General features: G+C 44.1%; 2 protein-coding genes across 3 annotated transcripts in view; one reads left to right on the forward strand and one right to left on the reverse strand.

The window, feature by feature from the left end:
• SOBP (sine oculis binding protein homolog) overlaps positions 1–21,177 on the reverse strand; it is a 108,441-nt gene extending 87,264 nt beyond the window's left edge. For both annotated transcript variants that reach the window (XM_085217554.1, XM_085217552.1), the window contains exons 1-3: positions 21,032–21,177; positions 12,283–12,421; positions 10,350–10,535 (exon numbers count right to left, since the gene is read on the reverse strand). In XM_085217554.1, coding sequence (XP_085073680.1) covers positions 10,350–10,535; positions 12,283–12,421; positions 21,032–21,127 — 421 coding nt within the window. In that variant the 5' untranslated portion in view covers positions 21,128–21,177. The remainder of the gene's footprint in view (positions 1–10,349; positions 10,536–12,282; positions 12,422–21,031) is intronic.
• Positions 21,153–25,578, forward strand: LOC146545010 (uncharacterized). Its single transcript, XM_085217555.1, has 2 exons — positions 21,153–21,772; positions 22,408–25,578. Exons 1-2 carry the CDS (start codon positions 21,153–21,155, stop codon positions 22,490–22,492), a joined length of 705 nt encoding a protein of 234 aa, XP_085073681.1. The 3' UTR covers positions 22,493–25,578.
• Positions 25,579–26,594: the final 1,016 nt, after the last annotated feature.

Here is a 26,594-nt window from a genome sequence, read left to right on the forward strand (position 1 = left end):
GACAGCTGTGGACAACCATAACGGTCCAGATCAGGCAGTGTGCTTTCCTCCTTGACACTGGTTGCAGCAAGGATCTGAGCAGAAGCTGTGAAAGCACTTGAGGGATGTTTCACTACAGAGCATTAAGCTTAGTAACCGGAAAAGAGGACTGCTACGTTAACAGAAAAGTAATAGTCCATGTATTTCTACTATTGCAATCCACAGCACTGAGAAGCAATAAGCTTAAAAATCCATTAAGATTGTGTGAAATAAGGAAAGCCAAAGGCTAGTGATTTAATTGCAATCTTCCTAAACACAAACTGGAAAAATCCAAACTCAGTAATTCAAATCTACCATTCAAGACTACTCTCACTTTTTCACAGACCTTTGTCTCATATGGCCAAATTCTTTAAAAATCACTTTACCAGACTCTCGTCCTTTCAGGAAAATCTATCAAATCCCAGTATCTGCAACACTCAGCAAGAAAAACCCGGGACAAGAATGCAGGACAGCAGGGAATTTCAAATTGAGTAGCTTGAGACTGCATCCTGAATGCTTCTTCTAAACTCTTTTAGGCCAGGACTGCACTAAGAAAGCTGATTCACAATAATTGCATTGGTGTGCTACATCAGCAATGCTCCCCTGTGTGCACAGACAAACTTTGCTGGTAGCCTCGCAGTGCGTATCAACTTGATTGACACGAGCTCACCCCAACAGCATGCCCACATCCATCATATGAGCTCGCTGGAGCAGCTCTGTTGATGAAGATCATTCAGCATCACTTTCAGGACTCACATAGCTATGCTGATGCATGGTTTAAAGTACAAAAATAACATCTGAAAGTCTTAGGACAGATCTGAGAGGATAGTGAGGAGCTGGAATGAGTTGCCCAGAGGGGCTGTGGATGTCCCATCCCTGGAGGTGCTCAAGGCCAGGTTGGACGGGGCCCTGGGCAATCTGATCTAGTGCTTGATCCAGCAGTTGGCAACCCTGCCTGCAGCAGGGAGGCTGGAACTTGATGATCCTTTCCAACCCAAGCCATTCTATGATTCTATGATCATTTTGAAGTGGAAGTAAATTTTTCTTAATCAATCCCATTTTTTTTTTTCCCTGTGGGCTTGCAACTTTATGAACTGTTCTTGTACTATGCTGAGTATGTTCTCAGATCTGTCACACCTATGAGAGGTAGGACGAAGAGGAGCTGGCATACTGACACTGAGTAGTAACGGGAGAGCTTTCAGCAGAATATCCACATGGCTACTCCCTATAATCATACCAGGTAATAGAAAGACACATTCCTTTCACATGCAGCACAAGACCTGAATTTCCAGCCTCTCCTTTTGTGAGTTCTCCACTCTTCATATGAAGCATTGTAAGAAGAGCTATTGTGGGAGTTGAAATGCCTTGCTTTTAGTGCCTCTGGGTTGTGTCATTACAGGAGGAAGAAGCACTCCCTGCACCCACTGCACAGATACTATTCAGATACATCTCCTTGTGGTTTTTTGCCTGTGTATTTTTCATAATGAACAATGCAATAAACATGGTGTGTTTGCAGTGTTAAATCATGTTCCCAAAGGGAGCAGTTTGTATAACAAGATAAAATTATCACATTATAATAACTAAATATGCATCAGTCTAAAGCATGCTCCAATTAATCATCAAAAGTTTGCACCGCCTCTTTAGGTCTTAATTAAGCAGAATGTTTGGTGGTTTTTTTTTCCTTCCAACCAGTCTAAAGGAGCTGCAGAAAATGTTCCTCTTAAAGCCAATGAGCAGCAGTTTAGACTAATCGATCTTATATGGAACCATAATTTGGAGAGATGGAGAGAAGGGGAGGAAGGTGAAGAGTACAATAGAGCAAATCCATTATGGATAGCTCTGTCCCTTTATCTAGGCAAACAAGCATGGCCTGCAGTGCTTAGAAGGCTGATTCTAAAATCCCTGCAATTCTGGAGTTAAGTTCCAATCAGTTCACTAACTTTAAGACTGCAGCATTCTGCTAATACTGTTTTGAACTCTCTGATATGCATTTTCAACTTTAATTCTAGTTTAACAAATCCAGAAACACTAAATGCAGACAGAGCTCTCATCCTAAAGATTATGATGATCCCTGGACAGGTGTTCCTAAATCTTACTTTCCATATTTACTTGCAAGAAATTCAGCAAGAGATGTTCATTTGTTCTGGCAAGAAAACTCCTGAACGCCCACCTACAGTACTGAAACAGTGATGGTGAGCAGAAGAAAGACCACAGGGATGCAGGGTCTGGGGCAGAGATCTCAAAGCAAGTGAATCTGCGTGGAATCTGTCCTTGGCTGCAGTTGTGTTTGTCACTCAATATAGAAATATTTCAGCAGCTTATCCTCCTGGATGTCTCCCTGCAGCCCAACTCCTCCTGGCACGTGAGTTTTCTTCTTCTGCAACTATCAGAGCCAGGTATCACCACTACTGCTTCTTTTTCTTTCCTTTTTTTTTAAACTGTGTGTTTCTACCCACTGTATGCCACTTGACAGCAGGAGTTTGGATCCCAGTTATCCTCTGGATATTACGTTAAGGCTCATGTGAGATGAGGAAGTGACCTGCGGCAGCCAGCATGGCTTCACTAAGGGAGGATCATGCCTGATCAACTTGGTGGCCTTCTATGACAGTGGTGGCATTGGTGGACAAAGGAAGGGCAACTGATATCAAAGGCAAGACCTCATCCTCATCTCAAAATTGAGAAAGAAATGGATTTGAAGGATGGACTATTGGATAAATAAAGAACTGATTGGATGGTCACAGTCAGAGGGTTGTGGTCAGTAGTTCTGTGTCCAGTTGGAGACCAGCCTTGAATGGTATCTCCCAGAGATCAGTCTTAGGACCTGCTCTGCTTATGAAGAAGAGAAATTGCTTCTGACAGATTCTTGGTGATATCAGGTAAAGTATTCACAACAGTCACATACAGAAAGAAGTGACCGTTCTTTCATTGTTCTATCATTGTCAGACTGTGTAAAAAATATTTCCTTCCTGTTTGTATGCACCATTTAAATACTGGAAGGCCATCTCTGTACTTTTATTTATTTACTCTGTACAGCCTTCTTTTCTCCAGGCTGAACAAGACCAGCTTCCTCAACCTGACTCACCCAACTGGTGAAGGACTGGCTATGCAGCACTGGCTATGCAGCACTCTTTCACAAGAAACAGTGTAGGTCCAGGCTGGCCCTTATACGAGTCCAAGGTGGCTCCACTGTGGGTCTTCCCCTTGTGGTCATGTGGGGAGCACAGATGCAAGCAATTTTCCTGCACTCCCTGAGCCAGACACACCCCTTCACCAGGTGCTCAATCACCATGACCTAACAGTTGCCCTATAGGCGCAGTGCTCTGTAACATCTTTATCAACAGCCTAGATAGTTGAATAGAGTGCAGACTCAGCAAGATTGTAGACAACACAAAGCTGAATGGTAGAGCTGACACAATATAGGAAGTGATGCCATCCAAAGGGACCTGGACAAGCTTGAAAAGCGGGCCCAAATGAACCTAATGAGGTTCAAAAAAAGGCTAAGTGCAAGGTGTTGCACTTGAATTCGGGCAATCCCAAATATGTATACAGAGTGGGAGAACTCCTTGAGAGCAGCCCAGCAGAGAAGGACTTGGGGGTTCTGGTGGATGAAAAACTAGGCATGAGCCAGCAGTGCACTCTTGCTGTCTGGGTAGGTGGCCAACACGGAGAAGGAGGGAATTCTCCCCTTCTGCTCTGGCCTGGTAAGGTCTCATCTGAAGTATTGCATCCAGGCCTGGGGCCCCCAGCATAAGATGTAGAGCAGTTGGAGCAGGTCCAGAGGAGGATCATGAAGATGAGCAGAGGGCTGGAGCACCTCTCCTATGAAGTCAGGTTGAGGAAGCTGGTCTTGTTCAGCCTGGAGAAAAGAAGGCTGTACAGAGATGGCCTTCCAGTATTTAAATGGTGCATACAAACAGGAAGGAAATATTTTTTACACAGTCTGACAATGATAGAACAAGGGGAACAGCTTTAAAATAAAAGACGGGAGATTTAGATGAGATATTAGGATGAAATTTTTCACTCAGAGGGTGGTGAGGCACTGGCACAGGCTGCCCAGAGAAGCTGTGGACATCCCATCCTGGAGGTGTTCAAGATCAGTCCCTGGGCAGTCTGATCTAATGCCTTATTTTAATTGTTGGCAACTCTGACTGTGGCAGGGGCTTTGGAAGCAGACGATACTTAAGGTCCTTTCAAACCCAAACCATTCTATGATTTTGTGATTTTCTGGAGGGAAGCTTAAAGAATCCACTAGAATGGCCCTTAGCCCCATGCTGGGCACTGTGTTCAATCCATCAGCACACATCTTCAAATTTTATAGCTCTTTTCATTACTACTTTCAAATGAAAAACTCCCTTTTCAAAGAAATTAGATCTCGACGTCTGTAGCATCAACAAAAAGTGTTCGTGGTTTCCACAGCGATAGGCCAGGATTTCATAATGGTTAGCTCGGAGTTATCAATTGGCTCTCCTGAAACTCCTACTATTCACCGATTGAGAACAAGTAACACAATGTTCAGATTTTGTTAACCCAAAGCAGTTCCTGAGGCAGATGTTCTCAAGAGAGTCAGAAGCACTGTTCCCATCATTTTTTTTTTAATATATCCTAGATGCTTTATCTGATTAAACTCAAATTTGAAAAATGAACAAATGTAACTCATGCAACAGTTCCACAGAACCCTTTGTTATAATACTTCAGCGCTGATCCTCTAAGTAGGTAGGGTTTGTGACAAACTCAAGGTATAAAAAGTTCTTTGGAAAAAGTAATTGTGAGAGGAAGATTAAAAAAATAGGGCTTACAACGGAAAGCTTTTTGCAGCCACAGAAATATCTCAGGAGGTCTATAAAAGAAAGAAGAGTCTTTTAAAGTTTGCTACGCTACTGAAAAAGTCAAGTGTCCCACCTCTTTTTAAAAAATCCTTTGGGAGAACCACGACTTGCCTATGTTTTCTACGTCTGTGTTAAGGCATATTTTCATCCACAGTTCAGTAAGAACCGAACACAGAACCAAATAAAAATTGGCTTTAAGGCAGGTTTGAAACACACAAAGAAAAAAGCACATATTTCAGCTTATGGATGTAGAATTCCCCGTGCATTTTTAAAATATGCTACTAAAGTATGTGCATAAAGTACAAGTATACTTTGTGATCTTCCTTATAGCACAAAGGAAAAGCTTTGTCCTCCACAGAGAGAAAAAGGCATCAACAATGGGCTATATATAGGGCAGACATATGAGCAAATACTGACATCTTAAAACACAGGCACTAAAACTCTACAATCAGTATAAATTTGATGATGTTTCAAACCAGAAACAAAAGAAAGTGTTCAAAGAGTAGTAACTGTAACTGTTGGGTTGCGGTCGTCTTTATTAGAGAGCTAAGCCTGCAGTTACAGAAACTGTAAACTGGAATAAGATTTGGAAAATACTGAAAAAGGATCAAGAGTGCAGTAAAATGAATGCCTCCTCAATATATAGGCTTAATTAGACCTGATAATATGGTCTTTATTTAAGGGAAACCGCTACTGGGTTCTGCCTGGAATAAGACTTCTTGGTAATGCAGTCGTAGAACCAATTCCTCAGTGAATTCAGACAGATAATCATGGGATTCAGCTTTACTGCCCTGCTAACTACCATTTAAAAATCCTTTATGCTTTCAGATCCCTCCAATATAATTTAAATATTGATAGAGTTTACGGCATGCAGCTCCAGAGCGTTCTTCAGGCAGGGACTCTGCTGAATCCCACGTGTTGTATGGCTGATGCACCAAGTTATTCATGTGCACCTATGTGTACGAAGGATTGTAAACCTTGATTCTAACATTATGTTAAGCTATAACATAGAAAATCACTCATTCCTTTCTATAAAGCACCTCATTACTCATTTTAGTCTTTGAACGTGCCGTTTCCTTGCCTGTATTATAAGGGATGCAGTACTGGAAGTACTTCTGGCAGTGACCCCCTGGCAGTGCTGCACAGCGGGGAGCTGGGGCTCATTTGCAGCACTGTGGATAACAGATGTAATTTGTACTTTGCACCTACGAGGGGGAGGGAACACTTCTGTTTGATGCCTTTTCTCAAAAGCCAGGCCAAACAGCAGTTGTCCTCCTCTACCAAAACATTGCCACAAGGCTCTCAAGGAAAAATAAACCAAGGACCAGGAAATGGAGACATCACATCCTGCAGCAGATGCCAGGAAGGAGGAAGCACGCTTCTTACTGCATTTAAAGAGCTTCTTGCATTCTTCTTTTCCATTCTTCTAAAATCAAGAAGACTAGATCTTAGCTGTCCTGCATCCAAAACAGACAGCCATGCTCGTTGATCCAAAGGGCAGAGTCATCCAGCGCCTTCACAGATTTCCTCCCTGGCACTGAGGACCGTAGAACACAAGTTAGGATGGTTGGTACTGATTACTATGATCATATATCCTGCACAACTGTGGAGGTATTTTTATTTCCAGAGCGTTCCTGGCTACTGCATGTATTTTCCTTGCCATTTCTGTCTAACGAAAACAATACTTTCTTTAGGCTGCTTTGCAGAAAGCAAGATTCTTCTAACACCAAGAAGAAATATCAGTTTGCTGCAATGGACTGTGCTTGAGACCAACCCCTGAAGATTACACAGGACTGCTGCAACTAGTGGAGGCAGCAAGGAGGATCGGTGATCAGCCACCAGAAGACTACTCATTAAATCAACGTTCTGGAGGCTGCACTGGTTCTGTATCTACCTCCAAATGCAAGTCAGATGGCTGATGTTGACTGACAAAGCCTGTTTTAATCTGACTTCTGCCTGAGCACAGCCTACCTGCGTGGTGGTGTCAGCAGCTCCGTCAAAGAGGAACTTATAATCTCCACAGACGGGCAGCAACCTTAGCCCGTAGATGTTTCATGCATCACACAGGGCCTGTGCATTCAACTCAGCTTATTTGGGTATAATCTTGGGGTACTCCAAAGAGACAGCACCTTTATATTTATAGCTGTTTATATTTGGTCAGGCGACACTCCAATGTTTCCTACGATCGTATAAGCAAAATTTACCTAACACATCATTTGATTGAAACAGAAAGTGCAACATTGTCTGGAGATGTATTGTAGTCATGCTGCTTGAAATCATCTGGTTTTCAAAAGAAAGAAAAAAAAAACTATAAAATAAACAGGAGGGAGAAAAGGTGATTTTATTACCTATTTGAAGTTTTAGCTTGTTCATTTAAAGCAGGAGTGTAGATAGGATACTACTCAATGGTTTCCAGCAGGCTCAAGGAAGATCTAATCTGCTGAAATCTTTGCTGACTGCTTCCCAGATGTAGATCAGGACAAGTACTCCTTCGTCAGCTGGTAGTTGTTGCTGATACTAAGAATCATATCCGTCTCTTTGGAAAGATATATCTTCCCCCAATGATTTTTCTACCTTTGCAATTGCTACATCAGTGCACCTCACAGAATGTGTTTCTTCTTTCTCCCTTCAGGCTCCTGTGAGCATCTCCAGCGCTTTGCTCTTTCTCTTCTCCCTCTTACCTCTTAGAATCTTATCTTCAAAAATTATTCAACTAATAACTCATTGTGGATGTTTCTTGGATCTGCTTATCCTCTCCAGATCATTGGTCTGCTGTCCAAATGACTGCCTCTGCCTGTCTCTCTGACACTTCTTTACGGGCACTGACCCTTCAGTTCAAAATCAATGTGGCAAGAATTAAAGTCTTAATAATTTTTCCCTGAGTGTTCACTCCGTATTATTTACTTAGTAGCGGTGGATTGCTCCATCATCTTTCCTGTCCTTCAGGTTCACAATTTAGATATAATTTTCATCTGTGGGCGCTCTCTTTTGAGCTAGATTTTAATCTCGTTAACTTTTTCCCTGAACAACATCCAAAACTTTCCCCATTCATCCACAAGATTGAGCTCATTCCAATTCTCAGCATCTCATGTCTCAGTCACTGCAGTGTACCACTACCTATTTTTCTCTCTGTTCCATTATGTACCACTGCACTAAGCCTATCCATGCAAAACATGCTGCAAAGACCCCTTTCTCTGCCCAGTATTTTAACCTTGAAGTCTTCTCTCAGAATTTTTCTGCCTGCTCCCTTCTGTTCCCTTTCTTTCTTTATTAACTCCACCAATATAAGCTGTGCCCATTCTTTCAGCAGGTCACTCACAGACAGTCCCAGCCACACTGAAAATGCTGACTTTCAGCTTTAGCAATCACTGACAACATTCCTTTTCATTTGCCGACACGATTCAAATAAGCACCTTTGTGCTGCTCCCTAGTTTGTCCCATGTGCTAGAAAAGAGGGGAAAACATCCCCACAGTTATTCTTGCCTGGCTTTGCATCACTCTGAAGTTCTCTGCTTTGATGTAGTGCCCAAAAAACGGTGTCAAAGTGTGGTGCCAACACCACTGCCTTGCACACAGGCTCTCCTAGTTCCTTTGTACTCTCTTTTCTGCTTGTATTCACCCGTTGCTTCTTGCCTGACACTGTACCGCAGGCTCTTTGGGGTGATCATGACTAGGGCTCCTACGCCCTAAGATAAAACACCACAATTACTACTGGTGCTCACTGTAAAACTCACAAAGGCTGTGGTTCTCCTCCCCCTTCAAACCTTCCAAACTCTGCTCTCTAAAACAAAGGTGAGATAAATATGTTCATTTACTCAGAAGTTGTGGTAATCTAGCACTCATCACTAATGATGGGATAAAATCAGAGGAGGCAGAAATTATGCATTCACATCTTTGTGAATGCGAGCAAAACAATTATTTTCTTTATGAACTAAAGAAGTAAAAACCTAAAGATGGAAAATACTTATAAAAAGCTTCTTACACGTGCTACCTTTACTGATACATCTGAACACAGGATCACATGTGGTACGTGGATGGGCAAAGAATAGAAGGCAGTTGACTTGGCTAAGGTTTCCATGCCCACTTAACTACTGTTGCAGTAATTTGTTTTTCTACTTCATTGTTCCACCTCCTCCTGCCTATTTGATGTCACAAAAATCCAGTATCTGTGGCAGTTTGCACAGTGCATGTTATAGCCTTGCATCCACATACCTCAAATTCAACATTCTGGATTCATTCATGACTCAGATTGGAGGGAGAAAATAGTTTGGGATGATACAAGCCCCTGATTAAAGCTTTTGGGCCAAATCAGCAACAGCTGAGGATCCAGCCCATATGGCCCGAGATCTTTAGCAGTGTAAAGGCTGCAGGAATGGGCCCAAATAGCTTTAGTAATTAGCAAATATCATATAAAATAGATGAAAAGTCTTTGGCAGAGAGTACATATTGGGTAACATCTGAAAATTACTCAGAGCATATTAGTATACTTCTTTAGAGAAAAAAACTCAATGGCATCAAAATAACCTAGGAGGGGCCAGTGTATCTGTCATGTCGCTATCAACAGGCAAGCCTTTGTTGGACCCTCCAATATTTTACCATTACCAACCACCTAGTATGTGGCACCAAGCCCTGTGCACAGCTTTGCCTCTAGAGAAATGTCCTCACAGCCAATGGGACACTGCCACAAAGCTGCTCCCTGCACGCCAGCACCTCCAGTGGGTGCCGCAGGTCACCTTGCCCACCCCTGAGTACTCAGACACCCAGGAACATCTGCAAAAGAAGGACTGAGCCCACTGCTACCTAACTTCAGCAATTACTGTGCCGTGTACAACGGCAGACAGTAACATGGCAATTAATCACCCTAGTGGAGCTCTACAAGTTACTTTCACGGATTATGGTAAGCAGCATGCTGAGGAGAATAAATCATCTCTCACGCAAACTCTGAGGAATGGCATGTTATGAAATCACTCCTGATAAAAGTCTAATGAAAATGTAAAACATTTTGGTGCAGTCTCCTGGGCAGAGTTAAGATCATAATAAACCCTCAAGAGATGATGGTCAGGGACTTCAATGGGAACCAAGAGATAGTTTTCCCAGGATAAGCTTGTTAACCTGATATAAAGAAAGACACAATATTGATTTGATGACTTTGTCTCTTTCACCGTTTCCCTCCGGAGCCTATTTTTTATTTAATCATCTTTCATTAATTTACCTAAAGGCATTAGTCATCAAAACAATATCATTTTTTTTAAAGCAGATGTTGCTCAAATGCTGAGGAAGTACAATCCGGCACGCAGACTGTCACAAGCAGCAGGAGAGATTGTCTGTTGGCACTGCAGTTGCAATTGTTTTTCAAGAATACTATCAAAACACATCGTCCCCTAGTCTTTCTTGAAGTTCACAGCAACTGGTTACTAGAGCACTCTTACAAACAAGCCATAACCTAGCAATCTCAGGACCCGTGTCAATGACAACCAACATTTTTAAATGTTTAGGAGGATTTACCTGCTGGTGGCTTTATGAAAGGTGGCGGAATTAATGGGACAATAATAGGTACATTCCCGTGATCCTTTGACCCTGCTGGTGAGTCTGAAAGTCCATTTCCCGTGGCAAGCCCTGGGTAGCTTGTGTTTATATTGTATGGTGAAATAACACTGTCCTCAGGTAATTTTGGTTTTGGCAAAGAATTTTCTGTAAAACACAAAAAACACATTGTACAGTATGACAAATATATTTCTTAGATGCCCCTACATACATTCACTAATCTGTTCACTAAATTACCCTAGTACAAGAAGACCAAATGAAAGAAAAATTTAAAAAAACAACTGATACTTTCCCCTTAAACAAAGGGATACTTTTCAGGATTTCTCAGAAATGATCCTTTTTTAAACTTTTAAAAATCAAACATTAAACACAACTATGTATTTTTTTTAAGAGGTGAAATTATTTTGTCATATCTAACTCAGCACTTAGCGTGCTGTCACTGCACCAAAGCAAGCAGCATAGATTGAAAAATAAAAGAATTCCTATTTCTCTCTCTATAATATGATGAGTAGCAGTAGTGGAAAGGTTTTAAAGAAAGGAATATTGAATTTAAAATAAAGTGTGCATAAAATGATGACAGTTCTGGTTCTAATTCTTTAATCCCAAAGCACCTTTGGATTTGGATTTGTAGGAATTCCTCTAATGCGCCTCAGGTATCTATGGGGTAGGATTTAATTCTTACCACTGTCTTTCGTCCCATCCCTCAGAGAAAGAAACATGTTTTTTTTCTCTCTAACAGACTGCATACATCGAAAATCTCTACCTGGCACAGCTATTCAACATCTTTGTTTGGTACATAAAACATATGATTTGTATCATATGCCTATAAAGAAAAGTATGTCACAGATTTCATTAGGCATAGATTGGAGCCACAAATAATTCAATAAAAGATCTATTGATTAAAGCATAAGCAAATGAATCCTCTCTGTAGGAACAAGTTTCTTCGAAGGTGGCTTAACAACAGTGTATTTTCAATGAAATAGAAATATTGATCACCAATGTAACTGTACAACTAACAAGATGTGAATTTTCACTTTTTTTCACTGGTTTGTCATACCTCTAATTTCCACCTTTGTTTTTGCCTTCAGAGTTGGTCTCTCTGGTCTCAGCACTAATTGCTGCACTCCCTGAATACTATACTACTACTTGTCATCAGAAAGCAAGCCCATACACTGCCAGCCACAAAGACAGTGACAACTGGAGCTCCAAAAGAATAACAGCTTCTGTCATTTCCTCTCTTTACTCCATCTGTGAGAAAATCCTATTGGGAAAGCCAAGGTCCAGCAACATCCTGCTCTCCTTTTCCCTCTGACCACTGGCTGGGGCTGAGGCATCAGAAGGCAGCAGCTGAACTGCTCAACAGAAAGTCAAGTCCCATAATTTGCACGTTGAGTAATTTTGTGTTGCATTGCGTCAAGATCCAGCAGTGTCCCAAACTGAGTATTTCTAAGCACTGGCAGAGCACAGCATATTACAAACACGGCAGAGGAGCCCATTACGAGTGTTGATGATGATTCTTGTGAATATCCCAGCTCAACACCTACAGGCATTTTAAAAAGGCTTTGAAAGCAAAAGGGTTTCCTTAAATCCAAACCACTAAGAAGACACTCTCTCTTTATCCAGCGGTGAGCAGCTTATTGGTACATGACTTTCACCTGACTAACAAAAGGTATTATTTGTGAAAATGTGTTACTAAGTGCCTTCTAACAGCAGCTTAGTTAAGTGATTTTTCCCGTACCCTATCGGCTTCCTCTTAGTAGGAGACACTCTCAGAAATTTTAATAAATCAACCACAAAGCAAGCAGCAGAACACACTTCCCAGCTCACGCCAATTCAGACAGGTCAAGATATTAATCCTTCTTTGCACGAATACAGAAACATTAAGTCTCATTACCTTTGAGAACAGAAATATGCTGGCGGCTTTCCCCATCTGCAGAGTAGTTCCTGAATTCAATATCTTCTCCATCTTTCAGTTCAACCTTATCATAACCATACCAGCCAAGGAGCTCATTCATAGTGTTTTCTGCGAAGTTCTGAAAGAGAAAAATTACCTACTTATTTATGTAATCAATAACCATCTGGAATGAAGGGAGGACTGCATAAATCGAACGGTATCTGTGCTACATGAGGAAGTGTCAGGTTTGTCCCACCTCCTCAAAGACTAATGTGCATTTCATAAGTCAACTGTATAAAGTGTAATACGTTTAAATCTCAGACTGGCACATGTAATTATGACAAAGACTCACACATCCATAATTTAAAGAAAATAAAAAGGAGAGTTATTTATGATTTTTGCTTCAGCATTCGACGTCAGAAATATTTTACCATACATTCGTCACAAAAATTTGTCTGTATTCCCATAAAACATTTAAGACTGCAGCAAGAAAGTAACAGAAAACTATGATTTTTTCAGGCAGCAGTTAATCAATCTTACTGCACTACAGCCCTTTCAGCTGGAGTAGGTCACTGACACAATTACAGTTCCTTGAGGTGCACGTGAACCAAATGAAATAAAATCACAGTGAAGAAATTTTCCTCAGTTACAAACTTCTGCTCAGCCAAAGCACTTAAAAACTCTTTACCATGAAAGCATTTTACTGTAAAAATCTCCCTGATTTTTTTAAGAAAGCCTTTTCTCTGCCTTGACATATTTATTCTTAAAACAATTTCCAAGCAGCACTGCGGTTATATTTTATGTTTTTATGGAAATGCAAAATATGGAACATGGTTGTCATAACTCTCAGTCTCTACTACAAGCCACGTCCTGCAGGTCATGTGTCAACAATATTTCTGTAGGAAAGGCTCATTACTGGGCCGGGAGATTTAGTGGAATAAGTCAAGAGCCCTGCAGCCAGGCAACGAAGCTTTGTAAGACCGGAGAGCACCACAGAGCCACGGCTTATATGTTTAGGAAACTCCTGGAGGAGAACAGCTAATGAATTGTTGTCACTGCAGAGGTCAGCTTAAAGTAAGACGACAAACGTAAAATGAAAAGAAACAGCCACAAACAAAGCCTTTCAGTTTGGACTCTTCATTTTTACTTTTATTTTATTATCCCTTCTATAAGGCATTCCAACTTGATTTCACCATAAGATCTTGACATCTAAAATAACAATCCTGATAAACAATCTTCCTGTGACTGGCTACCAGTAAAGAAAGCAAGCAGAACACGACACCCATTCAAAATAAATGGCATATGGGTTGCAAGATTTCCTCTAGCGACTGCAGTAGCTCAGTTTTTGAGTGGGAGCGAGGCTAATGATGGAACACAGCAATTCTCGAGTCATTTAAATAAATAAATAAAATTAATCAGATTCTAATTGCTTCCGAATCCCAAGCTGCAGCAGGCACCCTGCCCCAGAACAGCCGAGCTGCACTGCTGCCTGCTCATCCATCACAGCAAATCACAGAGGTGTTCCTGCCACTCGGGGAAAGCTGGAGAGAGACCATACCCAACACACTCAGGTCATTTGTACCCTTACAGGAGTATCCCTTGTGGTGCTTGTGCTACAAACACACACTCCAGAAAAAGGGAGCCCAAGACAAAAGCTCACAACAGATCTGTGGAGCATCAGTTTCCCTGCTTTTTCCCCTTTCACTTGACCTCCTGCTGGAAGTCTTGATTCTCTTGCTCTCCCATACAGCCCCAAATGGCCAGAAAATGTGTCATTGCTCCATGTCAATGCCTAGATCCAGCATTATGCCTATGACAGTCCATTATGCCTCAACTAAGTCAATCTTACAGTTTGCAACAAAGAACACTCTGCAGCGTAATGTGGTTATTACCTACCCGTATTTCTAAAACATATATTTAAATTCTCACATGAACAATGCCATTTTGTGAGCATTTTAAACAATAACAAAAGTGTTCGTGGATTTTTTTCTAAAGTTTTGGGGACTTTTGACTTTTTAGAAAACTCTTCTCTTGTTGCTGAAAATGCAAATACAACTCCCCCTTCTCCAGCCCATGAGACTCCAACATGGAAATGTTCTGGAGATGTAATGGGAACAATCCAACAGAATCCACAGAGTGCCAAAAGAAAGCTCCAGCACCTTCCCTTGCTTTGCCACATTTCAGTTACAGAGACACAGCCGCAGAGATGAATGCAGCAAGGTGGAGGCCAAGTGACAAAAGGCTGCCTGACTAAAACACCACACAACCCAATTAACCGAGTAGCTCTGAATTTACCTCCTGTGGATGCTTTGTGTTTTATTTGCACTGTTGATCAACTCAGGAGATGAGTAATTTTTAATTATTTGTCAAGGAATACGTAAGCAAGGCAGTGTGTGTTTATACTCTTCTGCAACAAAGTACTCTCCCTCCTCAGAATCTAGTCAAAATGACTGTTGGGTCTGCAATGGCACAAAGCTTGAGTACCTTTCAAGTCTCATTTTACTGCTCATGATGAGCCATGCAGAAAAATGAACAGTCACAACAACAAAAAGATATACTTGATTTTGAAATGAGTCATAACAGAGACTTGACTCCTTAAGAAAATAAATAAATGAATTACCAGGGTCTTTACAATTAATTTCAGCCAGAATAGAAGGAGGTCACATATCAGTGGCAACAAAGGTATCTTTTTAACACAGCGATTCCTCAACAAGGATGTTTGAGTTAAAAAATAAAAATGAAAAACTGACCGCACTGTTAAGCCATTGTCCTTCATAGTTTGCCTTGCCTATTACAGTGACAGTTATTATCCTTAACGCTGTTCTCCCAGTTGCTAGCAGCCAGGACTTCGTTACAGAGCACTCTGTACATAGAAAACGAAGAAAAAGCACCTATCCTTGACAAACTGACGGTCAAAGCTGAGATAAGGAACTAACTATGAGATAGTTAGTTCCACACTAACTACCATGCATAGATGAGCATCCACAGACCTACAAATTCACCTTCCCTCAGACCACTGATTAAAATAGCCATCTGTGGGGTATGTAATATCTTGTCTGTCCAGATAACAGTCATGCACATGCTCACTGAAGCTATCATCCTGACGCTGACCACTATCATGTCACCATTACCATGCGCTCTTTCTTCCCATTTCAACAGTAGGCCAGACAAAGTGCATTCAATATACGATAACAGTAAGGAATGTGCGAAGACTAGTGTGGTGGCAATAATCAAAATACAAATAATGAAGTGAGGAGGAAAAAAAGCTTCATTTGTTGATGAAGTAGAAGAAAGGAAGCAAGACAATTAATACACAACTTGTACCTGCAGAAGCTTAATGAAAGATGAAGCTTCGAAGGCTTAGTGAAAGGAAGAGTGATGATTGTAAACATGGTGCTTGAGAAAAGCAAGCATGAGGGACCTGACGTTGGAATAGGAGAGGGGAAGAAGCAGTGATGGAACACACTAGAGGGGAACAGGCTGAACTCAGAGATGATGGACCTGTCAAAACCCAACTGGAATGCAAAGTGAGGACAAGTGGATGATAGGATGGAGCACACATTGCATGGAGTTGCAATTCCAAGCTTCTGTGCACCAAACAGCAAAGGCACAAACCTAGCCCATGCTTGCCTTTAGACACAATCCCCAAAAGGATGCAGAGGGTCTGCATGATGGAGGCTGCCAGCTGAACTCTGTAGCCCTGCCACAGGGCTGAGGCACCACGAAGGACCAGCACGCCAGTGAAAAGCTTGTCCATCATTCCAAAGCCCTTTGCAGCAGCCCCGCTGCTCAGCTGAAATCTGGAATTCAGACTCAAGGTTTCCCAGTGAAATGACAGCACCAAACCTCACCACACCTTGCGAGAAGGTCTCCTTTCTCACCAATTTCTCTTTCTGTCCCCTGTTAGGCCCCAGACCATTCCTCACTCCTGCAGGGCAACGTGTGAGTATGATTGCTCTATTCTTGTACTAGGCAGAAATGCCCTCTCCTTCAGAAGCTCCAGGCTAGCTGTTATCCCTGTTGGCATTTTGACTTGAATTTGCTTCCTATTCATAGGAAAGACAAAGAAAAGTGTAGTAATTTGCCCTGCCTACAGTTCCTCTCCTTCATGGGGCTGACTTATATGTGAGGCAGTAAAAATATAATCACATTCATTTCCGCTTCAGCATTCATTTCATCGTAACAGTACACCTATGGCTTGACTTTTTACATTGCAATGCATCGTTTTCCCAAATTTTCACTAGTTAGAACCCTCTGAAACTAACCTGTGCTTCTCTTCTCACCTCATAGCTCCTGTCTCTCCTCCTCCACAAGCCCTACCCACAGGGGGCACGGCCTGGCCCCGAACAGCCAGCCTGGCAAGCACAGCGGCAGGAAGCGCACAGGAGAACGAGTCTGTCAGACTCATTTTCTTCTAGGTTTTACTGCTGAATGTTTATTTCAGATCTTGGAGGAAGCATGGTGGCTCCCTTCCATTTCCCCGCACGCACGGCACGCCAGGTGTAGAGCCCCACAAATTCACTTTTCACTTTTGCCGCATGGAGGAAATAATAGTGTGTCTGTATTCATGATATAAACCTGGTGTCATTTTTTTTGCTAGCCCTCTCTTTCCTCATTTATTTACATTGTCGCCATGTTAAACATCACGGTGAGACCTTCACACAAGGGCCTGTTCTCAGGGCGCTTTAGTTCCCGTGTCCCACCATACGCAGGGCTGGCTTTGAGATGTGGGCCTCAGCGCCACACTGAGCCCTCCCCACAACACACAGAGAGAGGGCACATCAGGGACGCATCTTCCCTCAGCCGCCACCCCACGTCCATGCAGGCTCTGTGGAAAAACTTCGCCTTGCAATCTCAAAACAGCACGACGGATAGAGTCTGTCTGCTTTTCCACTTCCACACTTTTTGCTTTTCAGGAGAGAAGGGAGGAGTTTCCTTGAAATCTCTTTAACGTTTGCAGGTCTCTGGCTCACTGCGAGCACAGCACAGCTCTGCCTCTTTCACCGCTTTCTTGGTTCTGACAGTAGTACTTTTAAATGCCAAACGGGGAATATTAAAACACTAAACTGAAATATCTTCTGATGAGTTTACTATTAAGCTATAACAGATGGGGCTGCCTTAAGCTCTAGGCATCAGGAACGGAGCCCAATTTTAGATCCAAATTCGTTATTGAGAATATTTATAGATGGTAAACTCCTTGGGCGCACGAAGCAGCTCTGTGAAATTACAGCACAAATTAGCTGCTAGCTTTACAACTGACAGAGACTCTGAACATGTGGAGACACTGACTTGTTTGTTCAGGAGAACTTCCAGTATGACTTACTTGCTGCAACTCCTCACATCAATTCCAGCACATCTCACAGGATTTGGGGGTATCTGAATGCTGCTCTTGAGCAGCATTACTGCCTGAGCAGGGAGAAAAAGAGGAATAAATTGGGAGGAGATGAATGTGAAACTACCACCACTGAGCCTCCACAAACGCTTCCATCGATTAAACTACACACACACACACCAAAAAAAAAGAAGAGAAAAAAAAAACCACAACCCAACAAAAAGCAAAACAACAACCTATTTTAGATTTGAAATAGTGCCAGGTTCCCTGATTCTGCTGGGTTTGGAACCATTGGGTGTCCTGCTATTCACCAGCACATGAGGAATGACACCACTGAATTTCAGAGCAGCTGTCTGCCCTTCTTCCAGAGCATGAGATGAACAATGCTACCTCGGGCTGGGAGATGGAGATTATAATGCTAAGAAGGAAGAGGGACAAAATAAGGAACGCCAGCAGAAAGGAAGGCTGTGACTGAAGGTCACAAAGAAACAAAACCAGTTCCCCTGAAGATATTCTGCATTGAAACATAATATCAGAAAACTGTGCAGAGTCATGTACTCTTAGCACACAACACTGTATCAAATTAAAATTTGTTATAACCATGGTGTACAGGGGGTTAGCGATAACAAAAATGTAACTCAATCTCAGGCACAAGGCAGCAGTGAATGCCCAGCCGCGCTCAGATAGAGCAGTGGCACAGTGCTGGAGCACACCAGGCGAGCGCTGGGTTTTGTCATTTGACTGGAGTAAATATCTAACCATATCAACCAACAAATCTTGAAGGAATTTTATGGCTCATTCATAGTGCCTTGCATTTGCAATACTTAAAATAGACACTTGTACCAATGGCCTTTTTATTACCCAAAGGAAAAAAAAAAAAAAAAAAGACACATCCACACCAGCCCTTTTTCTTTCTGCTAGCAAAGGGAGGCAATCTGATCCAACGTGGGCTGAAACCTGAGTAGGTCACTGTACACCATGATAAAATTCCCTAATCCCTGAGCCAAATTTCCCTGAGGGGGCCCTCCTACTTCTCCTTCACTTTTCAGGCTGACTTTTCCATTCCCTCTCTCGTCTTTTCCTCCCCTTCATCTCTTTCATTTCCCCTACCTTCAAGCCTTGATATCTGATCTGCTGCTGATACTCAGGTTACAGTTTTTACAGCTTAGGCTGTCTATTGCTGTATACATTCCTTTCTTTCTGCTCTGCCGTGATTACTTACCAGAGCTTATTTTACACTGGTCCAGATGAAAGCAGTTCAGATGAAGGGAAACAGCCAGGCCGTTTGAACATTACAGATACGGCCCTACACAAGGGCACATTGTGTTCCCTCTGTCATTTTGCCGCACACATTTTGCACAATGCAACCAATTTGTTACATTATTGTACTCCTCGCGTTTGTGGAGAACAACTCGACGTCTTAACTCCTCAATGCACAGAAAGCACAAACGATCTTCACGGGATTTCAACTTCCTCAACGAGCCAAAAATTCAAGCTAATATTCCCCCCACCCCTCCCCTTTGGATCATAGCAGCCAACTGTCCTGCTGAAGACGTGGTTGCCCAGCTCAGCATAATGGCATGGCAGCACAGCCCACACTGTAAGGTGGCCTGCGGTGTGCGAAAGGTTCTGCCACCGGCCAGTTCCCTCCCCACTACAAATCCTATCGGTTCAAAGCACCGTTTCTATCTGCCTTTAATTACCGAGCCAGCTGAAATCCCGAGATCTGCAGCCCTAAGCAGCTATCAATGATTAAAAAAGAGAAACTCTCTACAACGAAAGCTAATGCCAGTGCTTAATACCAAAGCATTAGCTTAAAATTGTGTAATTTTTCTCCTTCACACAATGTTGTTTTTGTTTCTTCCTCACCCTTTCAGACAAACATCTGTTATACTGCAGAAACACTATCTCCCAAACCACCGAGTGCGCCTGCAGCCAAAGTAAACAAAACAAACCCAGAGGATCCAGCACAGTCAGCCTTTATATCCAGCCAGGATAACATTTCACATGTTTTGATTAAAATTAGCTAATTTGTAATTCTAGAACCTATGAAACTTAAAAGCTGCAATCCGTATAGATGGCATTAAGCAACGTTCTGAGGGCCAGTGCCCTGCACCACACATCCCCACAGCCCTCCGGACTGCGCAAGGAGCACAATGAGCGAGGACTCTCACAGAGCGCTCTCCGAAAATAGGACGTGCCATACATCTCGCAAGGAGGAACAACGCTCCTCGGGAGCTGAAACTGGTTTGTTCCCAAAGAGGTGACGCGTTATTTTGTTTGTGGCACGGATGCTGCTGCTCCTGTCCCTGTTTGCAGCTGATGTGCGTGCAGCTCTGTGCGCCTGCCCCTCCGAAATCAGCACTGTGCAGAGGGGAGGGGATCATGCACCCTGCTTCATTTTGCATGGGGAGATCAGCCTTCCGGAAAGCAGAGGTATTTTCATTAGACATCATGCATATTTATACATTTGCCTATATAGTACATATACTATGCAAAACATGTGACATTTTCCAGGCAGCCCTACACCTACAATCAGCCTTTTAATAAATGACATATTCAAAGGAAATGACAGGGGTTTTATCCCATAAGCAGGGCACGCCGCTTTCATCACTTCGTACGTGCCTTAAACAACAACAAGTTTGGCTGGAGTCTCCTACTACGCTGCTCCCAACTTTGGGGAATCAGAGACATAAAACAAACAGAGGTGGCACAGGCGTGGAAAAGAGACGCAAAAACCTAGGACCGGTCAAGCCCGGAGCAGTGACCTACGGACGAAAGAAATGCCAATTTGTGTGCAATAGCAGCCACCTCAACATCTAGAGCAGCCGCCTTCCGAGCACAGCTGGACGGGGCCGCCCGTAAGGGCTCCCATAAGCGGCTCCGGGCGGGCACCTTTCGGCGCACCTCGGCCGGGAGCAGAGCGGGGAGGAAGGAGCCCGGGGCTCAGCTCACGGAGGATGCGCGGCTCGGAGCGCCGCATTTCACTTTGACAATTTAATTACACAGTTGCAGCAGGCTACTGGAATGGAGAGAAATAGGGGGATGAAAAGAGGGTCCTTTCTTTTCTAACTTTAGGGCTTTCCCCGCAACCAGAGGGGTTGGCTACGAAAAAAAAAAAAGGGGAGGGGGGGGTTGGGGTGGGGGAGGAAATGCTCATCTCTGCCACCCCGGGAGCTGAAGAGCCCAACAGGGAAGAGTTTTTTAAGAAATAAATAAATCAGAGCTGGTCAATGAACAGGATTTGCAGCCTGTGAATTCGTCTCTGTTTTCAGCCCAGGAGGCGGAGTTGAGACACATTCAGTGCATCCTACAAAAAAAAAAAATGACAGAAGATCCTTTCTTATTCCATTTCCATGCACGACGGCGGCGGGGGGGCGGGGGGGACCCCGCTCCCTTCCCCATCACAGCACCTACCTTCATCTCCTCGTTGATCTCCCGCTTCACCGGGTGCGCCGGCTTCCTGCTCCTTTTATTTTCGGGAGGTCTCCCTTCTTTCTCCATTTCTGCCATTTTTTGCGCCTACTTGGAGCCGGAGATGAAATGGCTGCTGGTGCTCTGGGGGGGCCGGGAGGGGCGCGGGGGGGTTGGGGGGGGGATCGGGGAGCGGCGGCGGCTCTCAGCGCTGCCAGGCGGCGCCGCGGAGGGCCCGGGGGGAGCGCGGCGGCGGCGGCGGCGGCGGCGGGCGGGCGGGGGGCGCGGGCGGGCAGGGGCGCGGGTGCCCCGGCGAGTCAGCCATCTTCTGCCTCGCCGCCGGCCCGCATGGGAGCGGCGCGGCGGGGCGGGCGGCGGCGGCGGCGGCGCGGGCGTGCGGAGGCAGCGCGGAGAGAGCCGGCCCCGCGCCTGCTGTGGCGCTGCTGGCGGGCTGCCGCGGAGGGGGCGGCGGCGGGGACGGGAGGCCGGCCTCGGCCCGGCGGCGGGCGGGGCTTGCCGCCACCGAATCGGCCGCCGCTGCCCGCCATGCAGCCGGGGGGGCGACGCGCCCAGCGTGGGGCGGAGCGCGGGCGGACCCCCGCCCCTGCTCGGAGGTGGGATGGGGGAGCCGCGAACCCGCGGGCGCGCGTGGATCCCCCCCTCGAGAGAGGCGATCCCTGACGGCCGGGGTGCCCGCGGTCGGCGTTGCGATCGTACGGGCGGGTCGCGCTGCGGCGTGAAACGGTGCGTTTTCGAGGAAGAGCGGCTGAAAGAGGGTAGAGCGGGTTCCACGTGGGGTATGAACGGGCTCCTCGCGAAATCCCGGCTGAGTCTAACAGAAATAAGTTGGTGTTGCGTGCAAGAACGTCTCGTTTACACTTTGCAAAATAGCTGGTGGTTTTCTGAGGGCAGCACTCAGCAAAACTCCTTTGACCGCTTCAGGGCTGAAGCGAGCCTCGCATACCGGGGCACAGCGGGGAGGGACACGGTGCACAGCCCCTCCGAGGCACCGGGAATGGGAAGAAAGCGGGATTTTGTGTGGCCTCAGCTGCGAGAGCAGCGAGCATCACGGGCGAGGAAGCAGCAGCCCTCAGCCCACTGAGGAATCCCAGCGGGCTCCAGAGCAGCGGGGTCACAGCCGCGGCCAGGCAAGGCGCTGCCTCTCCCCTGGCAGCCCGAGAGAATCTGAAGCTGGAAAAACCAGGTCCCTTCATGTGCAAGATTAGTCTTTTCTTGCTTGTGGTATTTTTAAAATGCAACGAGTTCTGAACCTTTTGGAACCTAACTCGCAGCTTCACAGGGAAGCTCCAAAAATACGGTGCTTCCTCCTGCTGCGCCGCACCACCGGCAGCAACCACATCTATCTTTTCTATTCACAGGATTCTGTTACAAATGAGTCGGTGTGGCCGACCTCTCATCAAATGCAAAAGGTGCTCCAGGATCTCAGCATCTCTCCCGTGGTAGGGACGGGATAGGCAGCATAAGGGGAAGTTGCCTGTAAGCACCATCATGTAGCATCAGAACTGCAGGCTTGAAACCTCTGAGAGTCAACCTCTGAGAACCTTCCTGCTTTGAATCACCAGCACCTTGCTGGTGATTCATGAAATCACTCTCAGGAAGAAGACGAAATGAATTTTTGCATTAGGGACACATCACTGGTTTCTCTGTAGAGCTGATAACACACTTTTAATGAAAATCTTGGAGTTTTTGCTACACAGAATAACCGTATTGCCCTAAATGTTTATTGTTTAGTGAAATAGCTGAAAACACATAATAGACTATTTGTTTGCAATGCTTGCTATAGATATTGTAATAAAGTGCCATTTCACTGCATCAGTTTAGCAGTCTGACTTGATACTTTGACAGAAAGATTAATCCTAAATTCCCAGCATAAACAGAATTTCCTTTACTATCAGAAGGGACTTTGTAACTGCCAGCCCAAATGCTGTGAATGGGTTTCAGCAGGTTACAGCAAGCGTTTTTAGGATCAAATCTGACATTCGTTTCCCTGACTAACAATTGGTAGTTCACAACTGAACACCACTCACAGCCCTTGCTACCAGTTCTGAATTCTGATCCTCACTTCTTGATCACTCAAACCAAGGACTTTCAGACTTCTTTTCTTAAATGCTCAGTGCGAAGGCTTTTGAATGCAGATGCTGATTTGTGCCTTCTGACAATAGGCTCAGTTTTCTCAGCTACTTTTAGTAAGCTCCTAAAAACAGCCCACAGTCCCTCAGAATCTCATCTACAACTGGCTAAAAGCCATCAGTGAATCCTCTTTTTCTTGGTATCTACTACAGACTTTGGATGGGTACAAAAGTTCTACCTCTCTGGGTCCAGATCTCTCCATCTGATAGCACATTATTTCTGCAGCTGTCACATCTCCTAATTTTCTAGAGCTGTTATTACCTTTTCATATTACATATTATTATAGTACATATTCTTGGGAAGCTGTTCTTCCAGTGGAAACAAATGGAGGACCATCAACTGTCAAGACAGAAGTTCATGCGCTCAGAATGCTTAGGCACTATCTGACACTTGTAGGTACTGAAATAAGATTTGGAAGCTGTCTAATTGTTTCATGCGTTAACGGGGAGGCAAAGACTAAAAAAGGGAGGCTTCTATATTTTAGTGTAGTAAATCATGAACTCATAAGGGAGAGTGGAATATCTGAATCTGCAGAAGCCATAAATATTTCAGTCATAGGGTGACATTGATCTGAACATCTCCAAAAAGTTAAGAAAAATAAATCTGGTGTTTACATTACAGAGACCCTAACGTTAAATACATCTACTGAACTGTGACAGCACACATTTCTTGTGTGAAAGCCTATGTTTTTGATAAAGAAACCTGGTTCGGCAGTGCTCAATATGGATTCTGGATAACGTCTTAAAGAGGTCAATAAGGGTGGCTGATTGAATCAGTAGCACAGCTTTTGTTTGTTCTACCAGGCAGAGGTACAGAGCAATGTGGTATCAGTAGGCAGATATTAGCAAAGATAAAATCCTGACCCTGTGGAAATCGGTGAAGGTTTTTTCCCTGGTGAAATATTCAAGGGGATTTTTTATCAATTCTATTATTTAGTGTGGATTGGAAAGAAATAATTCCATTTTCTTAGGGGAAAAAAAAAAAAAGTAAGTTTTTTTCCAAATACATTTCCATTTTCTGAAGCAAAATTAAGATTTTTCAAAGTGAGGAGGAAAAAAAGAAAATACTCCTTATTGTAACTCATCTTTAAGGAGGCTGGGAACTTCAGGCTTCCCACAATGAGCCCCAGTTGCAGTGCCATCCATAGTCTCTCACTGCTTTATCTGCTGAAGAGGTTGTTTTGTTTGTTTGTTTGTTTGTTTGTTTGTTTTTGCATTGACCATTGGTTACTTTCAAAGCTGGGAAAAAAAAAAAAGCTATGTGATCTGACTTTTGGTGGACACTAAGACACCTGTGAGGCTGAAATCCAGGTCCCTGCTGCATCTGAGTCCCAGAAAAGCCCAAGCTTTTTCTTCCACTGCCCAAATCAGTGCTCCATGACACAGCAGTTTGCCAAGCTGGATGGTTTCATCCTATTGAGGCTTTGCATTCCCAGCTCTAAATTTGCACTTGAATTTTTTCAAGCACAGTAATGTGGACTTCTGGAAAACAAATATCGAGCGACAGGTGTGAACAAGTTGCCTTAAATAAATTGCTCCAGCTTTAATTTATATTCTATTATTCATATTCCGATTTATTAGTATTTATACGTTTTTAAAGGACGCTCTTTCAAAAGGGCTTTTTGAAGAACAAGAAAGCTACGCTCAGCCGTAACAAAGTCCTTCCGTCTGGTCTTTATTAACGCATAACTCTTTGATATTATCAGCCACGCGTTTCTCCTCATTGTTGCCTACTGGCATGGACGAGACGAGTGAGAAGGCCCAGTTTTCCAGTCAGCGCATAAGCGAGCAGCCCTCAAAGCTCTGGCAAGGGCTGCGGGGCTCGGGGGCGCGCAGGCTTCCAGGTGCCGCCCGCGGGAACTGAGCGGAGCTCCCCCTCCTGGCGCCAGACGCGGCCTGCCGTCACACCTGTGCCCGGCCGCCCTGACGGGGCTGAACGGCGGCAGGCAGCGTGAGGAGGGACGCGGCCCCCGGCCCCTCCGTGGAGAACTCGGCGGATGGCTCCCAGCTCTCGGTGATGCCGGTCGTTAAAACGCGTGTCTTAGGCGATTTGTCGTTAACTAACTTGCTCTTGTTTCAGCTGTATCTGAGTTGAGCCCTGATAAGCAGAAATTTAAATTTGGGGATTTGGTTTGCTGAAGTGTTTCGTTAAGCAAAGAAATTCATTATGAGTGCTCATAGAAAATTGCTGTTGAGTTTTTTCATTTGGCTCAAAGCCATTCCTCTGTATGTCACAATAAGGTGATTATTTATGCCAACAGAAGCAAATAAATGCACTAATTAATTAAAATATCTGCTCCCAATCTTTTTTCTCCTTCCTTCCTTCCTTCCTTCCTTCCTTCCTTCCTTCCTTCCTTCCTTCCTTCCTTCCTTCCTTCCTTCCTTCCTTCCCTCCTTCCTTCCTTCTTTCTTCCTTCCTCCTTCCTTCCTTCCTTCTTTCTTTCTTTCTTTCCTTCCTTCCTCTTCCTTCCTTCCTTCCTTTCCTTCCTTCTTTTCCTTTCTTTCCTTCTTTCTTTCTTTCTTTCCTTTCCTTTCTTTCCTTCTCTTCCTTCCTTCCTTCCTTCCTTCCTTCCTTCCTTCCTTCCTTCCTTCCTTCCTTCCTTCCTTCCTTCCTTCCTTCCTTCCTTCCTTCCTTCTCTTCTTCCTTTCCTTCTTTCTTTCTTTCCTTCTTTCTTTCTTTCCTTCTTTCTTTCTTTCCTTCTTTCTTTCCTTCTTTCTTTCCTTCATTTTTCCAGTCCAATCAGCCATTTCATGCATACAGAAACACGCCTATGAACTTCTCCCTGCAGTCAGCTCCTTCAGCTCCCCACTTCCACACCAGTGATGTTATTTCACCCACACCTTGCAGAAGGGGCGCATTCCACTCATTCCTGAACTGGGACGAGCGCCCGCAGCATTACTCACCCACAGCAGTGTCTGTAGATCCCTGTCTGCTGTGGATACTAATCTCAATCCAGAGCTTCCTCAGACGATTAGAGGCTGTTCTGCAAAATGTCAATACGCAGCCTCTCTGAAGCCAACATGGTATGGTGGTTGAAATGGGAGTCGTGGCAGCTTTCCAAATATGAAGGTCTGGAAATGTTTGGAGGGATTTTAATATTGATGAATATTTCAGAATTTTTTTCTGTTGCTTCAGTGTATCAGTGTCAAATCTGTGCAGATTAATGGCAAGATAGAGCCCTAATACCATTCGTGTCTGTCAACGTTCTGGCAAATGCTGAACAACTTATTCCCATTAATGATCGCTCTTTGCCCAGAAGTTCACAGAATTCATCAAAAAGCAAATATTGATAAACAGAAAGAAATTAAATACTTCTGAGTCTTCTGTTAAAATGCCCTTCTTTTACTTTATTATCTAATGCCTCCTACAGCAAAAGTAAGCAAGGGGATGTCTTTTCCTTCTTCAGCATGAAAGA

Source organism: Meleagris gallopavo, chromosome 2 (assembly GCF_905368555.1).
Source record: "Meleagris gallopavo chromosome 2, MGAL_WU_HG_1.1, whole genome shotgun sequence".
Classification (NCBI taxonomy): Eukaryota; Metazoa; Chordata; class Aves; order Galliformes; family Phasianidae; genus Meleagris; species Meleagris gallopavo.